This window comes from Nycticebus coucang, chromosome 10, assembly GCF_027406575.1.
Source record: "Nycticebus coucang isolate mNycCou1 chromosome 10, mNycCou1.pri, whole genome shotgun sequence".
Taxonomy (NCBI): domain Eukaryota; kingdom Metazoa; phylum Chordata; class Mammalia; order Primates; family Lorisidae; genus Nycticebus; species Nycticebus coucang.
In genome coordinates, this window is record NC_069789.1 from 16,204,335 (window position 1) to 16,231,654 (window position 27,320).

Genomic DNA, 27,320 nt, shown 5'->3' on the forward strand with positions numbered 1-27,320 from the left:
GGGTGGAGATGAATTCAGGACACTGAGGAGGCGGAGGGAAGGGGACCCCCTTGAGGGAGAGCCCAGCTGCGGGGCGGGGCCACTACCTGGCCCTAAGTCCCCCCCTCAGGGGCGGGGCCTCATAAGGGGGCGTGGCCGAGGGCGGGGGGAAGTGGGCGGGGCGCCGCCGGGGAGGGGGCGGGCCGGGAAAAGTCTGGGCGGAGGGAGGCGGCGAGGCGGGCGCTTGGCCGGGCTGCGGCGCCGCGATGAGTGGACCCCGGGGGGCGCCGGGGGCAGCGGGCGAGGGCGCGGTCCGGGGGCTGCGAGTGGACGGGCTGCCCCCGCTGCCCAAGAGCCTGAGCGGACTGCTGCACTCTGCGTCAGGCGGCGGCGCGTCGGGGGGCTGGCGGCACCTGGAGAGGCTGTACGCACAGAAGTCGCGCATCCAGGACGAGTTGAGCCGCGGGGGCGCCGGAGGCGGTGGGGGCCGGGCGGCGGCGCTGCCCGCCAAGCCCCCCAACCTGGACGCCGCGCTGGCTCTGCTCCGCAAAGAGATGGTGAGCCGGGCTCGGTGGGCGGAGTGTAGGGGCTGCAGGGTTCTTCCCGCCCGCGCGCGGTCGGGGGAAAGTTCTGGGGACCCGCAGTCGGCTCCGGAAGTCCGCGCGCCCCCCGGCTCCTTTTTGACTCCGTGGCCCCGGGCGCTGGGCGGTCCTCTCAGCCACCGCCCGCCCTCCGTGTCCAAGATTGGACCCGCACCTACGAAAAGTCCCCACTCTCAGTGCCCTGAATTCATCTGCAACTTCCCATCTACCCGGCGCCCTCTCTCCGGCTCCAGCGGGCGCTGCTGTGCCCTCCCTGGAGGGAAGCTGACCTCCCGGGTGCGCCCGAGGGGTTCAGAGCTGTGCGCGATGGTTTTCCTGCCCTGAAGAGGACAGCTTTTTGTCCGCTGAGCGAGTGGACAGCAGACTAGAGCAGCCCAGGCCGCGTGTCCGGAATCCGATTCCAAGCGAGGCGGCCCCAGCTCACAGCGCGCGCACTGGCCCCCTCCGGTGGGTAAAGCTGATGGCGCAAACCCGCTGGAGCGAAGCGGGAGGTGGCTGCCCTCCCCGTCTGGGAGAAGTCTCCCTCTGGGAGCTGTCTGAGCTCCGGACAATAGGGCTTAGTTTTTCTCAGTCCTTGGTTAGTACATAGGGTGTTTGTGGACTGGTATTTAGGGTGACGCTAAAAGTAGGACAAGGGCTGGGATTTAGGCAACACCAGACTTTCCCTAGTTTTCTCTGCCAGGCATAGGACAAGCCAGAAGAAAACAGAAAAACTTCCTCTCTTCTAACCTTCTTGCTGGCTGCCGGTCACATCCCCCACTTTTAAAAGCTTCCCTTTCAGTTCATTTAATCCAGGCCCTCTCCACTTCTTTTTTTTTTTTTTTTTTTTTGTAGAGACAGAGTCTCACTTTATGGCCCTCAGTAGAGTGCCATGGCATCACACAGCTCACAGCAACCTCCAACTCCTGGGCTTAAGCGATTCTCTTGCCTCAGCTTCCCGAGTAGCTGGGACTACAGGCGCCTGCCACAACGCCCAGCTATTTTTTTGGTTGCAGTTCAGGCGGGGCCGGGTTTGAACCCGCCACCCTTGGTATATGGGGCCGGCGCCTTACCGACTGAGCCACAGGCGCCGCCCCCTCTCCACTTCTTAAAATTTGATACCTAACAGGAAAGCTGCTTTTTCCCCCCTAAGAATTAATTTGCCCCCCCAAAATTGTTAAAGGAATCCTTTAAATTTGCATCTAGTGCCTTTAAGATTTTGTTTAGAAAAAAAAATCAATTTATATATACTTTTTCTCAGGAGCATGCCAGCTCTGAAAACTAAGACTTAATTGAATCCTAAAAGTGGCCTTAACACTTTTAAATCAATGAGATATTGTTTTCCCGCTCTGTAGCAGGCATTGAAGTCATTTCTAATTCTCTCTGAAAAGATTTTCTAAAGCTTCTTACAGAACCACTTAAATTCTAAGCCAACCGTTTTTATTTATTAATAAGCATTCCCTGACATGAACATGGCATAGCTGGTGAACTGCTTTGATACATCTGTGCACCAAGTGTGCTTACAGCCGGAGGCCGTGGTGTAAACACCAGAGTGAGAAGGAAGACTCTGGTTATTTAAGTTCTGTACTTGCACAGGAGACAGAAAAACCTCAGAGCCACTTATGTTGTGAAGCTTGGGTTTGTAAACATGGTCTGGAGTCTTTCTGTGTGGCTTGGGAGTCAGCATGTCATTCCCAAAAGTATTTTTCCAGGTCCCTCCTGGGGTGACTGAAGTACAGCCACAGCCTTCCTTGTAGTTATGTCTTGGAGTTCTCCGAGCCTGTTTGAAGCATAAGGAAAAGAAACAGCAGTCTGTAGTGTGCCTAATATTTATCTGAGATAAAGATAAGGTATGGCTACAGGCCTTGACAAGCCCCTTTCAAGAACTGTCACAAGGTCTTTAGTACTCTGGTCTTTTTGCCTTTTAAGTGGTTTACAAACCTGGGGCCTTAGGGTCTCAGTGGGCAGCTCCAGCTGAGGCTCCTCTAGGCTTTGCAAAGAAGGAGCTGTGAAGGCTGGGCCTGGAGGCTCAGGCCTGTAATCCTACTACTCTGGGAGGCCGAGGTGGATCGCCTGAGCTCACAGGTTGGAGATCAGCCTGAGCAATAGCCCAGCCTGAGCAAGAGCAAGACTCTGTCTCTAAAAATAGTCGGGTATTGTGGCGGGAGCCTGTAGTGCCAGCTACTTGGGAGGCTGAGGCAAAAGAATCACTTGAGCCCATGCTATGAGCTATGTGGTGGGAGCAACGAAGTGAGACTGTCTCAAAAAAAGAAAAAAAAAAAGCAGAAGAAGGAGCCGTGAGTTCATTCCTTAGTTATCTGCAGATGGTTTGTGTTGATCTGTTTAATTTGAAGGCCTGGGGTCAAATCTGTGAGGAGGGATGTCAGACCTCATGGCAGAATGTGATAAATGCTGGGGTTTTTTTTTAAAAAGATCCTGCAAACAGGAGGAGGGCTGCTTTGCAGCAGGAATGGGATGGGCCTCTTTTCTTTCTTTCTTTTTTTTTTTTTTTTTGTAGAGACAGAGTCTCACTTTATCACCCTGCTGCGACGTCACAGCTCACAGCAACTTCCAGCTCTTGGGCTTAGGTGATTCTCTTGCCTCAGCCTCCCAAGTAGCTGGGACTACAGGTGCCTGCCACGACGCCCGGCTGGGGATGGGCTTCTTTTCATGAGAATTCCAGCAGTGGTGGTGTGGAAGGCCTTGAAGATGACAGGATTTTTCAGCAAGGAAAGGAGCACTGGAAAGGTAGATACAAAGCTGGCTCCATGTTTGAAGTATGAGTAAGACAGTCTGGGCAGGTGTAGCAGGTGGGCTGCAGAAAGCCTAGGTAGCAAAGGAGTGGGCTTTCTTCGGCAGGAGGTTGACATGGCGTGAGTTGGACTTGGAGGAAATGAATTACATAGCAGCATGTGCGAGAGAGAGCTGGACTTCGGAGGTTTGTTGGTAGATGCACCATAGGCATGGTCCCACCAATTACTCTCCCTCCACCCATCCTCCCCCCCCCCTTTCCCCTTCGTCTTAGGTTATAATTGGGTTATATGGAAGAGAGATTTTGCCCTGGATATAAGGGTGGCAGAAATGGCTGGAGCTGCGGGAATGATGCAGTTTCTAAGGGAGGAAAGATCATAACTTCCCCAGGGTGGAGCCTGGAGCCACTGGCTGTGAGGGCGAGGGGAGCCCTGTGGGCAGAGGGTTTTGTCCCATGTCTCCCTTCTCTGTCCAGCGAGTTGGGGCTTCAATGCCCAAGTTTCAGCACCTCCTGTTCTGATAACCCCTGTCTGTAAAATCTGCACCCCTGTGCATCCTTGTCCCCTCTCTAGAGAGCCTGTTTGGAAACTGAGAGGGTCACATGGATGGTTCTTACTCTGTAGACTGAAAAAGCCTTTTTAAAAAAGTTGATGATGGTGATTTTTACATCAGCAAATATTCTTAGATCACATTTAACATTTACTGGGTATACGTTAGGTATAAAGTGCTGGGGAGGGTGTCAGGACAAATATCTAAGTGTTAAGGAACGTGCAGCTGTGGGCATGCTTACTGCAATGGGATTGCTTTAGTTTAGATTAGTTCTCAATTTTTCAAGACTGAAGACGTCGTATTCGTAATAGAAACTCAGTCTGAAGTAGCTTTTGTAAAAGAAGACTCTTGTTAAAGGGCTGGGTATATTAATAAAGGGAGAGATTAGAACCAGGGAACCTGGGGTCTGCTCTCTCCTCCCCAGCTGTTTTTTGTTATTTTCTTTTGCCCATTTTGGAACCTGGCCACTAACAGTCCATACTTGGTTTTGGCCACCCATCTGAATTGTAGTTGGCAAATGCTGTGGAAGGATGCCAGTCACCCTGGCTTAGAATCCCAGCCAGCTCAGGTCAGCTAATAGTGCTGAGGACTGGATTGTATTTTATTAAGATGGTGTAACCCTGTAGATGATGTTGGGGCCTGGGCGTTCGCCAAAGAGAGGACGGTTTGCAGAAATGGATCAGGTGGCCACTGTACAACCAAAATGTTAGATGTCTATCGTAGACCCTTTTCTAGTGAAAAATACTTTGCCCTCAAGGGTCCCACAATCTGAAAGATTTTTATCTGTCAAGATGGTCGTTCGCTTTGCTAACTAGATCTCAGTTGGCCCTTAAAATATTTGCATGTGGACCGGGGGTGGTGGCTCACGCCTATAATCCTAGTACTTTGGGAGGCCAAGATGGGCGGATTGCTTGAGCTCACAAATTCAAGACCAGCCTGAGCAAAAGCGAGACCCCGTCTCTACTAAAAATAGAAAAGAACTCTCTCGCTCTTCGCAGATGATATGATTGTGTATCTGGAAAACACTAGGGACTCTACTACAAAACTCCTAGAAGTGATCAAGGAATACAGCAGCGTCTCAGGTTACAAAATCAACATTCATAAATCGGTAGCCTTTATATACACCAACAACAGTCAAATTGAAAAAGCAGTTAAGGACTCTATCCCATTCACAGTAGCGCCAAAGAAGATGAAATATTTGGGAATTTACCTAACAAAAGACGTGAAAGATCTCTATAAAGAGAACTATGAAACTCTAAGAAAAGAAATAGCTGAAAATGTTAACAAATGGAAAAACATACCATGCTCATGGCTGGGAAGAATCAACATTATCAAAATGTCCATACTACCCAAAGCAATATATAATTTCAACGCACTCCCTATTAAAGCTCCACTGTCATATTTTAAAGATCTTGAAAAAACATTACTTCGTTTTATATGGAATCAGAAAAAACCTCGAATAGCCAAGACATTACTCAGAAATAAAAACAAAACAGGAGGAATCACACTACCAGACCTCAGACTTTACTACAAATCGATAGTGATCAAAACAGCATGGTATTGGCACAAAAACAGAGAAGTAGATATCTGGAACAGAATAGAGAACCAAGAGATGAATCCAGCTACTTACCGCTATTTGATTTTTGACAAGCCAATTAAAAACATTCAGTGGGGAAAAGATTCCCTATTTAACAAATGGTGCTGGGTGAACTGGCTGGCAACCTGCAGAAGACTGAAATTGGACCCACACCTTTCACCATTAACGAAGATAGACTCTCATTGGATTAAAGATTTAAACTTAAGACATGAAACTATAAAAATACTAGAGGAGAATGCAGGGAAAACCCTTGAAGAAATTGGTCTGGGTGAGTATTTCATGAGGAGAACCCCCCGGGCAATTGAAGCAGCTTCAAAAATACACTACTGGGACTTGATCAAACTAAAAAGCTTCTGCACAGCTAAGAACACAGTAAGCAGAGCAAGCAGACAGCCCTCAGAATGGGAGAAGATATTTGCAGGGTATATCTCTGACAAAGGTTTAATAACCAGAATCCACAGAGAACTCAAACGCATCAGCAAGAAAAAAACAAGGGATCCCATCGCAGGCTGGGCAAGGGATTTGAAGAGAAACTTCTCTGAAGAAGACAGGCGCACGGCCTTCAGACATATGAAAAAATGCTCATCATCTTTAATCATCAGAGAAATGCAAATCAAAACTACTTTGAGATATCATCTAACTCCAATGAGACTAGCCTATATCACAAAATCTCAAGACCAGAGATGTTGGCGTGGATGCGGAGAAAAGGGAACACTTCTGCACTGCTGGTGGGAATGCAAATTAATTCATTCCTTTTGGAAAGATATATGGAGAACACTCAGAGATCTAAAAATAGATCTGCCATTCAATCCTGTAATTCCTCTGCTGGGCATATACCCAGAAGACCAAAAATCACAACATAACAAAGATATTTGTACCAGAATGTTTATTGCAGCCCAATTCATAATAGCTAAGTCATGGAAAAAGCCCAAGTGCCCATCGATCCACGAATGGATTAATAAATTGTGGTATATGTATACCATGGAATACTATGCAGCCTTAAAGAAAGATGGAGACTTTACCTCTTTCATGTTTACATGGATGGAGCTGGAACATATTCTTCTTAGTAAAGTATCCCAAGAATGGAAGAAAAAATACCCAATGTACACAGCCCTACTATGAAACTAATTTGGGACTCTCACATGAAAGCTATAACCCAGCTACAACTTAACAATAGGGGGAAGTGGGAAAGGGGGGGGTGGGTAGAGGGAGGGGAATTGGTGGGATCACACCTGTGGTGCATATTACAGGGGTATTTGCGAAACTTGGTAAATGTAGAATGTAAATGTTTTGGCACAATAACTGAGATAACGCCGGAAAGGCTATGTTAACCACTGTGATAAAAATGTGTCAAATGGTTTATGAAGTGAGTTTATGATGCCCCATAATCATATCATTGTATACAGTTATGATTTAATAAAAAATAAATAAATAAATAAATAAATAAAAAAAAAGAAAAGAACTGAGGCAAGAGGATCAATTGAGCATGAGTTGGAAGTTGCTGTGAGCTATGATGCTATGGCACTCTATTCAGGGCAACAGCTTGAGACGCTGGCTCAAAATAAATAAATATAAAATAAAATAAATTATTTGCATGTGGTTGAAGGATGCGTTTGACCCGATGTCAGCTGGGATCCATGGATTTCTGTACAGACCACCCTGCCCGGCAGCTCTCTGAGCCTTGGTCGTCAACCTTACAGACCACCAAAGAGTTGGAGGAGAGTTTAGGGTCACAGAGACCCTACGCTCTGGGGCAGGAAATCTTTATGGAGTGACATCCCTGGGAATTCTTGGGTTCTACTTCTACCATCAGTAGCAAGTTTAGTAGCTTTGTTTGGAATCGCTTTGCCTCGTTTTTTCTTTTTTTTCCTTAAATGATCCATCAGCTGTTTTGTTCTTCCATCTGTGCAGAATGGGAAGTCATCAACAGAACTTTTGAATTCCTGAACTGCAATGGTGTGGTGAAGAACTGAATCTAAGGGAAAAAAGTTTAATTTGGTAAACCAGTAACAGTTAGCTTTCCCACATTTTAGTTGAAACAACTACCAAATTCATAATGAGCTTGTCCAGTGAACTGGAGTCCAGGAGGTAAGCATTAGCTTAAGTAGCCAACACCCCAGTGGAGTGTAGTCCTTACCCTACATGTGAAACCAGTGTCTTAACACGGAGGTGTTAATCTTTAAAAGCTTATGTAAAGGTCAGGTAGGAAGTGTCTAAGTAAGAGCATTAGCTCCAGATGCAGCTTGCATGTTTGGAGATGGTCAAGGGAGACTGGGTATGGCCTTTGGCCTTTGATACTGTCTTTTTTGTTTTCACTGGTCTTTGTTTAATGCACTATTCTGCAAAGGATGGGTCATCAGCCCCAGAATCCTCAAGACTGCTTGCTAAAATGCAGATTCCTGTGCCCCATCTTGTAGCTTTGGAATCAGAATCTAAGGAAGGGAGAATCTGCATTTCTTTTTTTTCATTCTGCTGCCCAGGCTAGACTGCCATAGCATCAGCCTAGCTCATAGCAACCTCAAACTCCTGGCTCAAGTGATCCTCGTGCCTCAGTCTACAGAGTAGCTGGGACTACAGGTGTGGGCCATAATGGCTAGGTAATTTTTCTATTTTTAGTAGAGACAAGGTTTTATTCTTGCTCAGGCTGATCTCAAACTTCTGAGCTCAAGGGATCTCCCAGCTCAGCCTCCCAGAGTGCTAGGATTATAGGCATGAGCTACTGTGCCAGGCCAGAATTTGCATTTTGAAAACGCTCTTTCAGATTTCCGAAGTGCATACATCGGGCATTAAGAGCTCGAATTCTGTCTTATTAAACTATGAATATAGTTTTGGCAAGCCACTTACTTTTTAGTAATTTTTAAGGATGTGAAGAGGTCCCAAGATCAAAACATTTGATGTCTGCTATTTGGCAACATGGGATTATGGAAGACTGGCTCTTATAATTATGAACCATTTGAATTTTTAATGCAATTAGGATATTTTCTTTTTATAATCAGAAAAAAGTGAAAGAATGTACAAAGACATATGTCAAAGAAAATGGTCAGTTGCTTTCTTCATCTATGCCTAGGACAGAACAAGAGGAAATGGGCTTCATTTGTACTGTTAGTTTACTTTATGAGAACTGTTAGGTTTATAGAATGGTCCCTGAATTGACGTGGATGTCCCTACTTTTAAGTCAGCAGAAACACCCAACTCAAACTGCCTTACCTAGTAGTGAAATTTGCAGCAAAGTCTGGAGGTGAGAGGAGCTTTAGGTTTGGTCTAATCTGGGGGGTCAGTTGTGCCTCCTGGTGTATCTTCTGTCTCTGAGTCACAGTCGCTCTTCAGAGTCTGGTCCTCAGTGTGGCAATTGTAAACCATTACCAGGCGATGAAGGAGGCCAAATAATACAAGTGTGTTTCTGCCCATGGGAGGAGAAGGTTGCATAGGAGCAGTCATTCTCTTTGAATTTCCTTTCTAAACAGTATGCGGGGCATCATCCTTCCCTCAGCACTTTATCAGAAATCAAGTTACAGTCGATTAGGTCTCTGCTTTCTTCATTTACAATCCAGTCCTGCGGATATGAACTAGACACGATTAGATTGGGGGCATTTACTAAGTCTTTTCTAAAATGAATTTATAAGCCATCTGCATATACTCCTTCATTATATTTTTTTAAAGATAGCTGTAACATTTTTGTAAGTTAATACATAATCATAGTAAAAAAAAATTAGAAAATTCAGAAACAGTAAAGACAATAAGTGCCTGTGACCTTGATGGCTTTCTGCTGACACTGGAAATCTCCCTTCCCTCTAACCTGCATGGGCAGTGCAGGCTGGTGGGGACAGCACCTGTGTCAGAGTCCTGGTGTCACCCCCCTGCTCTGCCACCAGTGCACCACCTGGTCTGGGGCAGGGGTCCTTGTCATTCTGTGCTTGAGTTTCCTTATTGTAAACAGAATAAGCACCTACCTCAGAACAGAGATGAGGAGAAGATATTTGTGGACAGCTGAGGGCTTTATTATTATTATTTTTATGTCCCTGTTCAGTGAACTCCTAGACTACTGGTTAAATGTTAGCCAGTATTTTAAAATTTTTTTGAGACAGAGTGTCACTCTGTTGCCCAGGCTAGAGTGCTGTGTCATCAGGTCAGCCTAGCTCACATCCTTCTGCCCCGGCCTCCCAAAGTAGCTGGTACTATAGGCACTCACCATAACACTTGGCTAAGTTTTCTGTTTTTAGTAGAGATGGAGGTCTCATCCTTGCTCAGGCTGGTCTCAAACTCCTGAGCTCAAGGGATCCTTCTACCTCAGCCTCTCAGAGTGCCAGATAACTTCTCCAAGGGGTTTTACAGGTACAGGATCCTACTAGCAGTGGGCATCTGTTGTGTATTTTCTTTTTACTATTATGGGTTTAAAATTCAGAGCAACATGTTTGTCGGGAGAAAGTTAAGCAAGGCCGTAGTTGAACGGTGGCGCTCCTTTCCCTTCACCCATTCCCACTTCCAGAAAGTTCTGCGCACAGACATTTCCTGGCACATTTCCTGTGTGGACTACACATACACAGTGAGACCTCGCCACACAGACTTCTCTGTAACATGAACTTCTGTGCTTGCCACTGTGCCTGAGTTGCTGTTCTAGTCTAATCCAGACACAGCTGCCTCTTGTGATGGTCTAGTTTTGATTGTCTGGCTACACTATAATTTTTTTAAATGAGTACTTGTCCACTTCGGGTATGGAATTACAATGATGAGAGGGGACTGTGGGCAGGCGAGGGGGCATCAGTTCTGAGGTGATTGCAGCGTGGCTTACTGAGGCTACCCCTCAGCCTTGGCTTCCTCCCCTCTGTGCCCACAGACCCTACTTCTGCGGGGAGCTGGTAGACCTGAGACTCTTCCCTTGTGTGTGTTTTGTGTTCCACACTCTCTACTGTACTTGGGAAAAGTCGCTTTTGTTGACATCTTTCAACACACTAGTGAATTATCCCAACTTTTTTTTAAAGTTTCTTAAATAAAACAATATTTTTCTTAGAAAATAAGTTTATTGCTTAAACTTAAAAAAAAAAAATCTTTCATGATGTTTCTCTCTTTTCTCTTTTGAATCCACAAAACTTCATTTTAAAGGTTCCATGTTGTCTTCCAAGCCTTGCTTCCTTGTTCTCATATTTCTGTGGTCCTTCTTTGAAAGTTAGGAAGAACTCTGTCCTCTGCTGCAGCTTCTGGAGCTATTTAGAGACTTTAAGTGACCTGAATGCCAGCTGGGAACTGCCACCCTGTCTGAGGTACTTGGTTACGTTTTACAAATCACAAGTGCAGGGAAAGTTTCAAGAGTGGTTCAAGGCTGTTTGGCCTTGCTGGGAAGGTGGTGGCCTGCGTGTGCAGTGGGAGGTGGAGGGGGCTCTGTGCACAACAGAGGAGAAGGGGACGGTCAGGAAGGAAGCAGGACTCGATGGCAGACAACAGCACTGGAAGCAGTTGTCCCTACCTGGCTGCCAGCCCTGCTCTGGGAAGAGCCCTGTCCATGGAGAAGTGCTTGGGGGTCTTTTGCCCGTGGACCAGGTGGGAACCATGGGTGCTCAGTGTTCTGATGCTTCCACAGGGGCAGCTGCCTGTTCAGCCCCATGCCTCTGTGGCTGCCCAAAGGGTGTGCCATGGGTCTGTAGGTTCCAGCATGACCCTGCTGCCAGGCCACTTCTGCAGCCACACATTCTCTGGGAGGGTGTCCGAGATCTCTGTGGCTGTGCATGTGCACTGAGTCACCAAATACCTGCTCCTCTGCTGTGCAGAACTCTGGGTTGGATGCTGAGTGATCCAAGAAGGAAAGAGCCTTGCTACCATAAACGGGCTGGTTGTGTGCTAGGAGAAGGAAGAGCCATTCTGTGTACCCCTGGTGTCAAGAGCCAAATATATACCCATGGTGTCAAGAGCCATATGTGTCCCTATGGTGTGAAGAGCCATTATGTGTACCCATAGTGTCAAGAGGCAAATATGTACCCATGGTGTAAAGAGCCATATGTAAAGGGGCTCTTTACCCCATCAGTAAAGAGCCACCATAGGTGTCCCTGTGGTGTGAGGCACTGTAGGTGTCCCTGTAGCATGAGGAGCTGTGTGTGTCCCTACAGTGTAAAGTAGGTGAGAGTATGGCAGACATGGTGGCTGAGCCAGTCACTGTCTAAATAGTGGTGAAAAAGTGCTGTGGGGCCAGAGGGTCAGCAGGTGTGTGGGGACAGGAGAGGTGGGAGCTCCGTCTGTACAAAGGGACCTCAACCTGGTGTTGCACGTGGTGCAGAAGGGGAGGAAGGGACATAGGCCTGAAGGATAGAGCCCAACTAGATCATGGAATGCTGCCCAAGGATTTTCAGCTTCCCTCTAGAAAATGTCAGTTGAAGTGTTAATGACAGCTGAGGAAGAGGTGTCCTGGCTAGGGGTTGGGCGTGTCACGTAGCAGTTACCCATGTCCTCCTAATTTTGAGGATTTCTGTAAGTCAGAGGCAGTTTAATGTCTGAAGAAGACGCCATTCGGAAGCTGGGATGTGCATCGGCTTGTGTGAGCACGTGCATGTAAGTGAAGGTGTGTGTGTTTAAGTCCTTATTGAATCCTTGTTGAACTCTTGGCATATGTTCGGTTGTGTAATAGGTATGTGCGGATGGGGCTGTATTCCTAGATGAGTCAGATTTTTTTCTAGGCCAGCGTTCCACCAAGTGACAAGGCAGCTTTGTGAGTCATCTAGGTGCTGCAGTGCAGGAAGGTCCAGGTCGCCGACTCCAGCCTAGTCTGTGTCCCAGCCAGGCCATGCTGCCATTACCTTCTGCCTGGAACCATGTCTCTTTGGCTGCTGCGGAGTCATGAGAAGTCACAGCCTTTGAAACCTAGAAGGGTTTCAGGCTCCTAAATTTACCTGACTGAGCTGTCTCAAACTGGCCAAGGAAGGTGAAAATCACACCCGTTCCTATAGCATGTTGCTTGCTGCTACTTACCTGTTTTTCCATTACTCATTGCTGAAGTGAGAGAAAGAGTCTTGGGACCACCCAGCCCTGCTGGTGTCAGAGTGACTGCGCAGAAGTATATCCAGGGTTCCACGGATCCATGAGTTTTGAGCAGACATTGGTGTGACTTACTTTATTCAAGTTAATGTTCCTTTACAAATCCTAGGAAAGATGGGTGCATGGGGCTGACTAGGTCAGAATCTTGTGGAGTGCTTACTGTGTTCACAGCCAGTTCTGTGCAGGGCTCCTGGGAGATGGGAGCAAGTCTGGGAGAAAGGACTCAGGTGGTCGGTCAGTGGACCAGAACATCACAGTGAGAACGGCAGGAGGATGAGATATTTAGCTTTGAGAAGACAGTTTCCTTTTTTGTTTTTGTTTTTAAGGCATAGGGGTGGTGGAATGTAAATTACCTCAAAATATTTAAAGGGTGGTTAGTAAAGTGTGAAATTAGATCTGATCATATGCTGAACGGTTACCCCTAGCATCCAGGGCTCTGGAGGACCTACAGGCTGGGAGATTTGACTTCATGTGAAATGATCACGGTAGTTTGCAGAGGAAGGAACTGGTTTGGAACCTCCTTTTTGAGGTTGGAGGTGAGACATCGAGGTCCTTCCTATTTTTTTTTTTTCTTTTGAGACAGAGCCTCACTATGTCTCCCTCAGTATAGTGCCATGGCATCTCAGCTCACAGCAACCTCAAACTCTTGGGCTTAAGTGATTCTCTTGCCTCAGCCTCCCAAGTAGCTGGGACTACAGGCGCCCACCACAATGCCCGGCTATATTTTGTTTTAGTTGCCAATATTGTTTGGCAAGCCCGGGCTGGGTTTGAACCCGCCACGTCTGGTGTATGTGGCTGGTGCCCTAGCCGCTGAGCTATGGGCGCCGAGCTGAGGTCCTTTCTATTTTGAGAGTCCTTGGTTTCACTATTTTCTATGCTGGCTGTCTTATCACCAAAGGTGACCACGTGGCTCTTTCTCATGTACTTGGGCTGCTTTTCCATCTTAGTGTGGGACAGAGAGAGAGGAGGGAGGAGCATGGCAGGATGCAGGTGCTAGCCATTTCTGAAGCCTGGCTGCACCTGCCACCCTTCCTAGGGTTGAGCTCACACAGTACCGTGGAAATAGCAGTGAGAGCAGCTGCTGTTCCTTCTTATGAGAAGTGAAGCAGTTTGTCTACAGCCTCCGAGCTGGTGAGTGGCAGAGCCAGGGCCTGGACATGGGCAGGTGGGCCCCAGAGCCTGCACTCTGCTGGGCTGGCCTGAAATTTCAGCTTCTAGGAGAATAAATAGAAGTAGCCCAGGAAAGGCAGAAGGATGTTTGTGTCAAGGATTTTGATTCTTCTCTGGGACTGTGCATGTGAATCATCTGGGTAATTTTATTTATTTATTTATTTATTTATTTATGAGACAGAGTCTCAAGCTGTCGCCCTGGGTAGAGTGCCGTGGTGTTACAGCTTACAGCAACCTCAAACTCTTGGGCATAAGTGATTCTCTTGTCTAAGCCTCCCAAATAGCTGAGACTACTGGTGCCCATCACAATACCCAGCTATTTTTTTCTGTTGCCATTGTCATTGTTGCCCTAGCTGGCCCGGGCGGGGTTCGAACCCGCCAGCCTCGGTGTATGTGGCTGGCGCCCTTTTACTGAGCTATGGGTGCCACTGTCATCCAGGTAATTTTACACTTGATCTTAGCCAAAAGGCCGAGAAGCGATGTACCTAGGTAATTTTAAAAACACAAATGCCAGGTACCCTTCCTCCTCCTCTCCCTCTGTTCCGAGAGAGACACACACATGCACTTTCTCTCTCTCCCTCTCTCACTTAGGATCTATCAGGAAAAGGAGAGAGCGAGGGTGTGGTGAGCTGTGCATCTCTCAGTTGCCTAGTGCTTACGTGTTCGAGGTGACAGCAGGATGCCAGTGAACCAATTCTGCCCTCTGGGAACAGCCCTGGAAACTGTCTTGAGGTGCAGAAGTTTATTTAGGACCAAGAAGCAACAGTCTGCTCCACAGGGTCACACAGTGACCTCTAGCCATAGACGGTCCAGCCCAAATCTTGGCTTTATAATCTGGGTCATGGTGACCCCTGGACAGTGGCAGAGCTGGGTCTGGAGACCATGCCCCGAGTTCTCTTTCAGAAATCCTGGAGTCACGGGGGCTTGTAGTGCTAACAACAGAATCCTCCTCCCTGCGAGTCTCCTGAGGGTCTGCATGTGCTGCATAAATACAACGCAGTTCTGTTTTCTTGTGATTGGTTCAGGCTGTAGTAGAGACAGCCTGGTGAACGCCCGTAGTCCAAGGCTACTCAGGAGGTTGAGGCAGGAAGAAACTTGAGCCCAGAGTTTAAACCTGGCCTGGGTGAAATAGTGAGACCCTATGTGTACAAGAAAGAGAAAAAGGAAAAGATCCCTAGAGTGATTGGAGGATACAAAGAATACTTGCCATTTATCTCCAATCTTATCACAAGATGAACACATTTCCCTTTGTGAGAGGCAGACAGTCTTCTATGGAATATCTCTTTGCTGGGTAAATGAGTCATTTCGGTAATTACAAAAACTACAGACCCTGTCCTTACGCTGTCTGTGTGTGGATGTATACACGTACCCACACATCTTCAGTGCTTAGCCCAGGTGGCATCTGAATACTGTTCATTTAAATGGGTTGTTTCTTTTCTGTGTGTGTGTGTGTGTGTGTCAGTCTCACTCTGTCAACCTGGGTCAAGTGCTGTGGTGTCATAGCTCCCAGCAACCTCAAACACCCAAGTTCAAGCCACCCTCTTGCCACAGCTTCCTGAGTAGGTGCCTGACACCACACCAGGTTAGTTTTCTATTTTTAGTAGGGACAGGGTCTCACTCTTGTTCAGGCTGGTCTTGAACTCCTGGGTTCAAGGGATCCACCTGCCTTAACCTCCCGAAGTGCTGAGATTATAGGTGTAAGCGCCCGGCTAAATGGGTTGATATTTCATTTAATCCTCCCACTAGCTCTGTACATGTAGATGTTATTCATTTTGCTGTCAGCCAAAGTACAGGGATGCCAAATAACTTTGCTCAAGGGCCAAGAAGCAGGAGGCAAGTCTTCTGGAATCTTGCTGAGAGTTTCTTCCCTGACCACCAGCATGGCTCAGTGTCATTTGGGGGCTTGCTGGAAGCACAGCACCCGGTGGCCCCATCCCTGCCACATCGGATCTGCATGTTGAGCAAGGTCTGTGGTTGGTTCTCAGGCACGATAGAGGTTGAGATGGCCTGGTCTGTGCTGTGTTTTTCAGTGTATTAACCCATTTCTCTTTGGGAGTGATGTAAATGATGCATTTCTTGTTCTTAACAGTGCTTTTTCCCTGGGATGGACAGTGAGGAACTTGGAGAGAAACAAATTGTGACTTTTATGTATGTTCTTTGTTCTATTGCCCTTTGTGTGGACATAGTTTCCAGGAGAATCTTACTAAGCTTCTTCATATTCAGTCACTTGCTGTGGGGAGCAGTCCCACAACCACCTTGGAGTAAGGTCAACCCTGGCTGCGGAGGGGAAGTCTGACCTCTGATTGCTCCTCTTGAGAGTGGAGGCCTGAGCTGGTCTGAGGTGGGTGCTCCAGGCGGTGGCATGTCACACTGACTGGTGAGCTGCCGTCACCTGCAAGGGGCCTTCCGTTGCCCCGGGAGCTGAGAAGACTGTTTCGCTCGCCTCCTAACATAATGGCAGGGAAGGCAGTTGTGGCTCTGCCCTGGGTCTGACTGGGTGAGGAAATGACATATCTGTTTCTCAGCATCCAAAGTGAAGCCATCTGGGGCCACCAGACTGACTGCAATACTGTTGCTTCACCAGGAGTGTCAGGATAAATTCTATGGGCTGGGCTGGCTGCCCACAGGTGTGACTGCCCATACTCCCCCCATACATAATGAGTAATGTCTAAGCTGTGGGCGTGACATAATTGAGGTGTTCTCAAAACTAGAAATGTGAAGCATCTGAGTGATGCTCTGACTCATTCACCGTGTGGGAAGAATGTACTAGCAGGGGCCGTTGCTGTCTAAGTGTTCTGCTGAACTTAAACTCAAGTGCTGACGTATTGTTCTCACCTCCCTTCCTCCCGTCAAGGTCGGCCTCCGCCAGCTGGACATGTCCTTGCTCTGCCAACTGTATAGCCTCTACGAGTCAATTCAGGAGTACAAGGGCGCGTGCCAGGCCGCCTCTAGCCCAGACTGCACTTACGCCCTGGAAAATGGCTTCTTCGATGATGAGGAGGAATATTTCCAGGAGCAGAGCCACCTCCACAACGGGAGGGACCCTCCTCAGGACTTGTCCCTCTCCAGCAGTGACTGGATTCTGGAGTCCATCTAGGGGGCCTCGGGAGGTATGCCATTGTTGGGCAGGCCCTTCCTACTGAACTCACTGTCAGCCTTTGCTTTTCCTCTGGTAGGAAAGCTCCTCTGCTCCTGTGTCACGGACGGTCCTCAGGCACGCAGCACGAACACTGCCAGTTTAATTTGTAGGCAGTGTGCTCTCTGTGGACAAATGGTGGCAGTTGGCTTTGATGGCTAGGTCCCTGCTTAGGTGACGGGAATATCCTTGACCCTCTTATATTGAGACACGTGCTGTGGATTCATTTTGAAATACAACACGAGGACCTCTGTGAAAGACCTTAGTGGGTGTCTTGGGCAAGGCGACTTGCAGCAAGTTGCCTCCTTACAGATGGTAGATTGTTCATACCTCTCTGGGGTTCCTGTTTCCAGTTTGTGCTATATTAAAACCAGCATTGCATTGCTGTTCTTCCTTAAGATGGTCTATTACACAGCTTTTCTTGCTGTGTAATGAGCTTTAAATTTTAAGTTTCTTGGTTTAGCTCTATTTATTTGTAAGCTGCATTATTAACTGTCCCGGCGGCATGGTGAAAACTTTTTACTGGAAAAGTCAACATTTCTGGTCTCACCAATCAACTTCTTTCTCGCAACCTACCAGACATTTCTGTCATTCTTTGTCCGTCAGGTGTGGGAAGAAGGAAGATAATGTGAACGTATGTTGAGCAGAAAAAAAAACCTGGGGCAAGTTGCGTTTTGTGTCACTCACTGTAAGATAAGATGGTAAATGTTTTGTTTTTAGATTCTGAATGTATATTAGAAAGCAAACCACCATCCACTCACGGCACTGATTACCTTAAGTCTCAATATATTTATTAAAATACTTCATGAGAACCTTACACTTTGTACGTTAAAAATGAGGATGAAATGTTAGATTGTCTTCGTATTATTTTGTTCTGAATTCAGTATCATTACTTTTATAACTTGAATGCATTGACTCCAGTCAAATATTACAGAAAATTACCTGTTTTCCTGCCATTAAGTGCAATTGAAAGAACTTGACTCCTGTTGAGCATAAGGGATTGTCTTAGCAACAACAGGTCACCACTGACAGCTGGATTCAGTGCTCTGCTGCCTTGGAAGCCCCTAGACTTGTTCCCGCTGTTCTTCTGTGGTTGCCTTATCCTTGCTCCGAGGGCCTCTTTCAGGCTGGGGAAGGAAGCACACCTCAACCTCCTTATGTGCTGCTGCGGGGGGTGCTCACCTGCTGTGCATACCACCCTAGTTCAGGAACTGGGTGAGGTGGGGAAGGCAGAGAACTCCTGCTTACTTCCTCTGTTGGAAGTAGTTCTTCAGCTGAGGGGTGGCATTGCCTTCAGCATGCCAATGTTCAGCAGGGACAAGAAAATTGAAGTGATAAAAGTCCCGTTAATAAATGTTAAAGTCTTATTCCTTTGAGGCTGTGCCCTGCTTCACAGTGAGTTGAGCCCTTAGGTCAGTGGTTCTTTTTTTTTTTGAGACAGAGCCTCAAGCTGTCTCCATGGGTAGAGTGCTGTGGCATCACAGCTCACAGCAACTTCCAGTTCCTGGGCTTAAGTGATTCTCTTGGCTTGGCCTCCCAAGTAGCTGGGACTACAGGCATCCACCACAATGCCCGGCTATTTTTTGGTTGTAGTTGTCGTTGTTTGGCAGGCCCAGGCTGGAATTGAACCTGCCAACTCTGGTGTATGTGTCCGGCACCTTAGTCGCTTGAGCTACAGGTGCCAAGCCAGGTCAGTGGTTCTTGATTCTGACTCCATTAAGAAAACACCTGGGGAAGGCTGGGCGTAGTGGCTCCTGCTTGTAATTCTAGCACTCTGGGAGGCTGAGAGGGGTGGATTCCTGGAGCTCAGGAGTTTGAGACCAGCCTGACCCTATCTCTAATAAAATAGCCAAGTATTGTGGTGGATACTGTAGTCATGGTTACTAGGGAGTCTGAGGCAAGAAGATTACTTGAGCCCAAAGAGTTTGTTGTGAGCTATGACACCATGGCACTCTACCAAGGGTGACAAAGTGAGACTCTGTCTCAAAAAAAAAAACCAAAAAAAAAAAACTGGGAGAGTTTAGAAAAATATTGATGACTGGGCTGTAGCAACCCTTCCCCATCCAGATATAATCAGTAGGGAGTGAGGTCTGGGCATCTGTGTGGCCTTAGAAGGCTGCCCTCTGGGAGCTCTAACTAATGTGCAGCAGTGTCGAGACACAGTCCTGCAGCTGCTTAGTGTTCAAAGTATGGTCCTCAGAGCCAACTCGCAGGACCTCATACCCTTAGCCCTGCTGAATCAGGCTTTGAATCTTAGGACACAAGGATTGATTCTTTTGCACCAAGTCTGGGAAACTGCGTTAGGTCAGCCTGGTGCCCAACATGAGGACCGCTGTCTCTCTAGACGGTACTGGGTTTCCTGCAGCATTGAGGAAGAACCTGGCTGACCACAGGCCTTGGTCAAGAGACCTCAGTCCACTCAGAATGGGCCAGCAATAGCCAGGGAGTGAAGCTGGGAGGGCAGCTCAGGCTTCCAGGAACTTACCCCTTCAGAATGTCTTCCTTCCCTGGGTCTGCGGCATCGGGGCCGTGCTGGAACCAGTGGTTCTTTGTGCCTTTGAGTTTTGGGGCTTACATCTCCCTCTTGCTGGATAATGGGCTTCTCCCTTGCTGCTGGGAAGGGCAAATGCATCTCTTGCTCCTACAGTGAGGTGGTGTATGTATATATAAAGCCACCAACCACACTTTTTCATACTCCATTTGAAACATAAAGATCACCCCAAACTTTTACTCCAAGTGTAAGGTAAACACAGCTTGGCAGGGAATATTAAAATTTACCAAAGCATAAAATGTTTTCTAATACACTCTTTGTAAGGGTGCCACGGATGATTAGAAAATAAATTCAACTTTTGTCCTTTATTGCCTTCTAGTATAAATTATTACCTTTAAGCTCAGAGTGGGGCCTTCTTGCTATTCTTGAAGTGAGACTTCCTGCCCAGCAGAGAGCCTGGCAGGTGGAAAGGTGATTCTAGCATGAACTCTGAAAGCTGAAGAAACCGTGGTTTACTCTGTATGGCAGAGTACATGGTAGCCAAAGAAAAAAGCGTTTAGCCTTCCAGGCCATGTGTACAGTGAACCAAGAATTATTAATAATTCAAGCCTTGTAATTCACAAACGATAAAGTTTCTGTTACGTCTCTCCTACAGTCCATATTCTACTCATCAGCCTGACGCGTTGCTTTCATTTGCCTGTGATCTAGGCAGGCTCAAGACACTCATTCTCTGAGTCACAGTGAGCCAGGCACTGAGAGTAGGAAGTTGAGAACGTGAAATGTGAAGAGCCTTAGGCAGCGTGACAGTTGCCCCATGGCCTGTCACACAGGGCTAGTTAAGTATTGCCACCATGGAATGGGGCAGGCTCAGAAGGAAGCTCGGTGAACACTTAGGGATGTTGGCAAAGGTAAACACTGAGTCAGCTTTGAAGGTAAGTTTTTTTAAGAGGAAGATAGTAAAAGAAAGCTAACAGTGGCATAAACACAGACCCCCAGAATTTATGTCTTTGTAAGACATATTTGTTTCTGTAATGATAGAAGAGGGATTTACTGACTAGAGGCGGAGCTGGCTCCCTCTCAGATGCAGTTGTGACTCCACCTGCCTTTAAGGCAGCGGTTCTCAACCTGTGGGTTGCAATCCATAGGAACTGTGTTAAAGGGTTGCGGGATTAGGAAGGTTGAGAACCACTGCTTTAAGACATTAGAACCCACTGCTGCAATAGAGCTTGAAGTCCGGGGGTTATGACTGGGCACGACCCTGTAACCGTGAATTACAGTGCTTTCTTATTTAATGATTGGTGGTATAATTTTCCTTTTTTTTTTTTTGGAGACAGAATCTCACTTTGTCATCCTCAGTAGAGTGCTGTGGTGTCACAGCTCACAGCAAACTCAAACTCTTAGGCTCAAGTGATCCCCTTCTTTCAGCCTCCCAAGTAGCTGGGACTATAGGTGCCTGCCACAACACCCGGCTATTTTTATTATTAACTTATTTCCACTTCTCAGTAGTACAAGCCCGGCTATTTTTAGAGGTGGGGTCTTGCTCTAGCTCAGGCTGGTCTCGAACCTGTGAACTCAGGCAATCCACCCACCTTGGCCTCCCAGAGTGCTAGGATTGCAGGCGTGAGCCACCCCTCCTGACCTAGTGTAATTTTCTAATGATTGTCTGACCTCTGTGTGGACAGGCCTGGGCTTCCTTCACAGCCTGGGAGGAATACCTGCCAAGTGTGTAGATGACAGAAAGGCTATATTGGCAGCTTTTGTAACTTCGCAGTAGGTGACTGGCCAGTCATCTGTCTGCATAAAGAAAACTTAGTGACTGTAAATGTCCAAGCACGTCAAGTCTTCTTGTCTTCATGAAAGAGTGTCCTTTCAGTTTAGAGAGAGATTCTACTTGGAAGGGCCGCAGGTTCTATCTCAAAGATACACACCTGCTGAGTGGCTGACCATGTGGGCCTCCTGGCTACCTCTTGCAGGCTTTGGAAACAGTGCAGTGGCTAACCACTCACTGCCTGTGTTCTAGCCAGGTGTGGTGGGAGCACGCTGCTGTCTTTCTCTTACCTCGGCCATCTCTGGCCAGAGCAGCTAAGGACAAGTTCCTAAAGTGCAGTTTCTGACCAAGTTTCCTGACAAGTCCCTAAAGAACTTAAACCAATGGTGGTGGCATGTGTGACCCTCAAAGCAATATTAGCAAAATAAAAGCAGAAGCAACAATAAGGGGGACGTTACACCTGAGAGGAGTGGACAGTGCTGAGTGCTGACTGGGGTGAAGCTCAGGGGCCCCATCTTGCTGTTTCCCATTGTCTCTGGGATACAGAGCTCCAGTAAAAGCTCCTGGTGAATGGAACACCAGCAATACATCATCATACCGGGAAGGTAGGTTTGCCGGAGGAGTACTTACGTTGGAAATAGACTCGGTTAAAGGGAGAGACTCATAGGACCAGGGAGCACCTCCCAATTCTCTTAGGCACAGCCTAAGACAAGGGACATTAGGACTGGACAGCTTAGATCAGCTCTGTTCTAGGACTTAAGGAAAAAGATGATCATGCCTGTAATCACAGCACTTTGGGAGGCCGAGGTGGGAGGTTTGGTTGAGGCTAGTAGTTTGAGACCAGTCTGGGCAAGAGTGAGATCCTGTCTCTAATAAAAAATTAGCCAGGGGTAGCGATATGTGCCTATAGACCCAGCTACTCGGGGCTGAGGCAGGATTATTTGAGCCCAGGAATTTAAGGTTGCAGTTAGCTATGATAGTGCCACTGCACTCTAGCTCAGACAACAGACAAAAAGACAAACAAAAGAACACCAGGGTAACCCATTTGAGACCCCTTCCATTATGGTGGAAGCTTTCCTGTCTTCTAATAAACTATTGCTCTATCACTAAAACAAAAAAACACCTTACTTTTCATTCTCTTCCTTTTTCCTTGCCCTCAGGAAGATGCCTGAGTGGGGCCCAGGGAGAAAGGGTGAAAGAGGAGACTGTTTAAGTTGGTACTAACATCGCTTGTGCTTCTTTGAAATCCTTCATTCAGCACGATGGTAAAGAAGCCAGGGGGATTTAGGGTGAAGGGCATGCTAGTAATCCTGCCCAGTTGTCTGGCGGGTCCCCGAGCACATGTGCCTCAGGCATCTAGATGGCTATGCCAGGAGAATGATGGTGGGCACTGACTGTCCAGACTCAACTTACAGTTACTGTAGTGACAAGCATGTCACTCTCTCACTGGTCCTCTATGAGACTGATCCCCAAAGTTTTTGTCCTGTTTGCCTTCTCTGACAAAAACAAGAAGGGAAGCAGTTTCAACTCAACTCCCCTTCCATCATACACCATGTGACTTCTCTTCGCAAGCTTCTGGATAACCGACCATCTTGATTACCAATAACCTGTACACTTCAACCCAGTCTTTTCCACAGTGCTGGGAATTCAAGTGGAAAGGAGCCAGCATAAGACCTGAAGTCATACTTGTCTCCTGCTGCTGGAGAAAGACCCCTTGTATGCCCCATAGAGGAGGAGACATATTCTAGTACCAGCACCATGCCTGCCTGATCATATGTCTGTCTTATTTTAAATGGACTGATATTGGGCGGTGCCTGTGGCTCAAGGAGTAGGGCGCCGGTCCCATATGCCAGAGGTGGAGGGTTCAAACCCAGCCCCGGCCAAAAAAAAAAAAAAAAACCCAAAAATAAAAATAATAAAAAATAATAAATGGACTGATATTATCAGTCACCTTTGTTCTCAAAGTCATTCAAGGATGCTTTATGAAAATTCACACAACACAATGAAATGCAGTTTTAAGAAATGTGGGTTTAGAAATCAGGAGAAAGAAGTACGAAGGCAGTATGGAAACAATGGAGTGAGGTGTAAAATCAGCACAAGCAGCCCACGGTGAGAAGGACTAACTGTCCTATTTGTTTGCAGACCACTAAGAAGGTGCATTCTGAGCTTGAGTGCAAATTAAGGCCCGTAGCTAGATGGTAAATGCTCAGCTGTAGAGCAGGTGTTTGCCTGGTGTTTCTCTGCCTAATGTGTACAAGCTGGAACACACGGGGAGCATTAGAACGGCTTTCTTTAAACATTGCACGGTAATCTTTAGCATTGTGTCCAGTCCACCTCTCAACGGGGCAGGGATTGCCTTCACACACATCTGACCATGGAGCTTCTGCTCCAGCAGTTCCCCAAATGGGTGGCTCACTGCAATGTGAGAACTTGAGTTGCCCTGAAATGTCGTCCTGAGACTTTGATAAAGTTACAGATACACTTAAGAGTTTTGCTCCACTAGAGTCTTGGGGGTGGCGGGGGAACCAGATAATTTTATGGCAGGCTGGAAAATAGCCCCCTGAAGATAACCTGTCCAGAGGTAGAATCTCTGAAACTTGGAAATACGATCTTATTTGGAAAAGGGCTTTTGCAGAAGTGATTACGAATTTTGAAATAGATTATTCTGGATTATCCAGGTGGGTCCAGATGCCGTCACAAGTGTCCTAGAGGTAGAGGCAAGTTTGACAGACATAGAGGATGTGGTGTGAAGATGGAGCTAAAATGGATGTGGCACCAGCCAAAGAGAGGCAGCAGCCAATAAAAGCTGCAAGAAGCTGGGAATGGACTCTCCCCTGGAGCCTCAGTGGGAGTGTGACCCTTGTGACATATTGATTTTGGCCCAGTGAGACTGAATTGGGCTTCTTGCCTCCAGAAGTGGTGAAACTTGCATGGCAGCCGCAGGAACCTCAGGCAGGGTTCTGGCAGTTCTGTATTCTTCCCCCAGCTCTGCCTGTGTGTCATGATGGACTTCACCATGCAAACTGTGAGTCTCTGTGTGTGAGTCTGTGTGTTTGTGTGTGAGTCTCTGTGTGTGTGTCTCTGTGTGTGTTCCTTAAGGGCAGATACAGTCCTACTTTGGACGTGAGGCTCTTGCTTTTCTAATGTTCTGTTGGCTTTTCAGGCATGACAGACTATTTTAAATTTAGGTGTGAGCTAAAAACTTTTCCCTTCAGCATATGCTCCCACTTTCACAAGGAAAGGTTAGGGTTAGGTATCCCAAGGGCACACAGGCAGCCCTCAGGGCACATAGGCCCTCTGCTGAGGGAAGACATGGGAAAGTGCTCATTTCCTGCCCCAGCTGCTGCACCCGGAGGCAAAAGACGAGTATTTAAATTTGGATCTGGTGATATGAGTTCCCTATTTGTTTAAAGCCTTTGTTCACTATTCCTGTATTTGGAAAACAGTAAATTATTCTCTTGTCAATAAAGGAAGATAATTCCTGGGATCCACCAATAGCTGGCAGACAGACCCTGGGACCCTTCGAGAGACTAGGAGTGACCGAGACAGACCCATTCTGTTGACCTTAAGCAAATCCCTTAACCATTCTGTGATTTTTTTTTTAAAAAAAGCATTTTTCTGATTAATTCTATCTTGTAAATATCTAAAAATACCCTTTTTGGGGCTCATTTATACACTAGGATGTTTTCTTCCCATTTTGGTTCAAACAGTGGTAGAAAATCTCTTAACAAAAGGCCATTTGTCTGTTTTCCATTTGCCCTACTGGTCTACACTGTGCTCTCATACGTTGTGGGCTTTTTCTCCTCTAGTTCTTGGCTGTGTTGAAAACTCAAGAGCCAGCAGTGGGCTCTGTCAAAGTGTCACCATGATGTGACCATAACAGATCCATGACTGTGATGAGGTGCACGTGCTTTTCAGTAAAGGTGGGCACCTAGGGGTTACCTTATTTTTAGACCTTCAAGGGGATTTTCATATAAATACATTTGTTGTTTTCATCTCATTTTGGGGGGTAAGGATGGTTTGGAAAATACAGACATCATTCTAAGGCACCAAACACCACCACTTTGTAACTTCCCAGTATAACTAAATGGGCAATTCTGTTCAGTTGCAGAGATATTTAAAACAAACTTCAGTTAGGCGTGGTGGCTCATGGTCTATAACCCAAGACTTTGGGAGGCTGAAGCAGAAGGCTTGTTTGGGGCTAGGAGTTTGAGACCAGCCTGAATAAGGAAGAGACCCTGATTCTACAAAACATGGAAAAATTAGCCAGGCACAGTGGCCTCATGCCTGTAGTTCCAGCGACTCAAGAGGCTGAGGCAGGGGATCACTTAAACCCAGGAGTTTGAAGTTGCTGTGAGCTGTGATGATATCACTGTATTCTATTCAGGTGACATAGAGCTAGATCCTGCTCAAAAATAAGTAAATAAAGAAACTTTATTTTTAATCAAGAAACTTCAAGTCAGGGCAAAATTAACAACTATAACATCTACGTGATAGATGTGTTTTTACCATATGAAAACACTTTTCTGTATCTTTCAAATTTTTCTTTTTTTTTTTAATTTTTTTTTATTTACGTAGAGACAGTTTCACTTTATCGCCCTCGGTAGAGTGCCGTAGTGTCACACAGCTCACAGCAACCTCCAACTCCCGGGCCTAGGTGATTCTCCTGCCTCAGCCTCCCGAGTAGCTGGGACTACAGGCGCCCGCCACAACGCCCGCCTTTTTTTTTGTTGCAGTTTGGCCGGGGCCAGGTTTGAACCCACCACCCTCGGTATATGGGGCCGGCGCCCTGCTCACTGAGCCACAGGCGCCACCTTCTTTCAAATTTTTCATTAAAAATGTTGAGAAAAATGTACAGTCACTCACTAACAGTGCAGAGATGAACCTCCCAGGCCTGGGGGTGAGAGAGGCTGTGGAGAGGACTAGCCACCTCCTGCAGTTTACCCAGCTGGCCGTTTGAAGGCAAGTGCTTTGTCTTCTTCCCAGACATTTACTCCTTCTTGTTTTACAAGTCCTCAGCCACACGTTCCACAGGCCTGAACTAAGTCCTACTCGTGGACACTCATGGAGAAAGGGGTTTTAATGCTTTTTAAAGATTGACAAATACCTCTGTGGTGATCCAGACAGACTGGAGGTGAAGGGAATATGAATTTGTAAGAGTGATGTGTTTATCTTGACTTGCTTTAGTTAACAGGAAAAAGATGTGCAAAGCCATGATCAATATGCTATTTTTTGTTTGTTTTTTGAGACAGAGCCTCAAGCTGTCGCCCTGGGTAGAGTGCCATGGCATCACAGCTCACAGCAACCTCCAACTCCTGGGCTCAAGCAATTCTCCTGCCTCCGCCTCCCAAGTAGCTGGGACTATAGGCGCTCGCCACAATACCTGGCTATCTTTTGGTTGCAGCTGTCATTGTTATTTGGTGGGCCCAGGCTGGATTCGAACCTGCCAGCTTCGGTGTATGTGGCTGGTGCCTTAGCTGCTTGCGTCACAGGCACCAAGCCAATATGCTGTAATTTTTTTTGTCTTTTCCCCCAACTCCTGTTTTTAATGCATCTTTTCCTCTTGGTTTTATGCCTCTGAACCCTGCTCCCCTCTCTCCTTAACATTTATAGGCTCTATCTGGTGGTCAACAGCCCTCTCTGTCCTGTGGCTATCCTGAGATGTTATCCCAATTGATTCCAACGCTGGAGTCTTCCTTTTAAACTATCCTGGTTTCACTGTCCTTGGGGATACATTATAACCCACAAGGCCCTTACTAACTTTACATGACTCCCTAGTGTCATTTTAAAACCCCCATGACCCAGCCTCTGCCTGTTCCTGCACACCCACCTTGCATGCTCTGCTCTCTAGAACTTGGCATGTTCTTATTCTTCTCACCAAGGACACTAAAAACTTCCTTTCATTTCCCCTTTCTCTCAGAAGACACTCCCCTGCCCCAACTTCTAAGGCTGCATTAGGTATTCCTGCCACCCTTTTATGACACTTACCACACATTCTCTACTTGGACTTCTGAATCCAACAGTCCCCAGTAAACTCCAAGCGGGCCCTGCCTCACTTACCACTGTATCCACAGGGTTGGCACATGTACTAGGTGCTCAGTAAGTGAAGAATGAATAAAACAACAAATGAAAGAAACAGGGAGAGTGGAAAGGAAAGACGTGCTGTCTTATTTTTTAACAGCTTTCCTGAGGTATTATTACCCCTGCAAAGTGTACAATTCAGTGGTTTTCATATCTTACTTTTGGATCAGCTAATTTTAAAGACTGACAAATACTGC

The 27,320-nt window shown here is 46.9% G+C and overlaps 1 protein-coding gene across 3 annotated transcripts; it reads left to right on the forward strand.

The window, feature by feature from the left end:
* The first annotated feature begins 212 nt into the window (after positions 1 to 212).
* Positions 213 to 24,123, forward strand: FAM89A (family with sequence similarity 89 member A). 3 transcript variants are annotated; one of them, XM_053606711.1, is made up of 3 exons: positions 222 to 536; positions 16,502 to 16,757; positions 23,721 to 24,123. In XM_053606711.1, exons 1-2 carry the CDS (start codon positions 246 to 248, stop codon positions 16,742 to 16,744), a joined length of 534 nt encoding a protein of 177 aa, XP_053462686.1. In that variant the 5' UTR covers positions 222 to 245; the 3' UTR covers positions 16,745 to 16,757; positions 23,721 to 24,123. The 3 variants fall into 3 exon arrangements, with proteins under 3 accessions (XP_053462684.1, XP_053462686.1, XP_053462685.1); XM_053606710.1 differs by lacking the exon at positions 23,721 to 24,123 and adding an exon at positions 17,390 to 17,600; XM_053606709.1 differs by lacking the exon at positions 23,721 to 24,123 and having other exon boundaries at positions 213 to 536; positions 16,502 to 17,600.
* Positions 24,124 to 27,320: the final 3,197 nt, after the last annotated feature.

Coding starts and splice junctions, on each gene's coding strand:
- FAM89A (XM_053606709.1), top strand. CDS start 246: ATGAGTGGACCCCGGGGGGCGCCGGGGGCAGCGGGCGAGGGCGCGGTC. Junction 537..16,501: donor CTCTGCTCCGCAAAGAGATG/GTGAGCCGGGCT, acceptor CCTCCCGTCAAG/GTCGGCCTCCGCCAGCTGGA.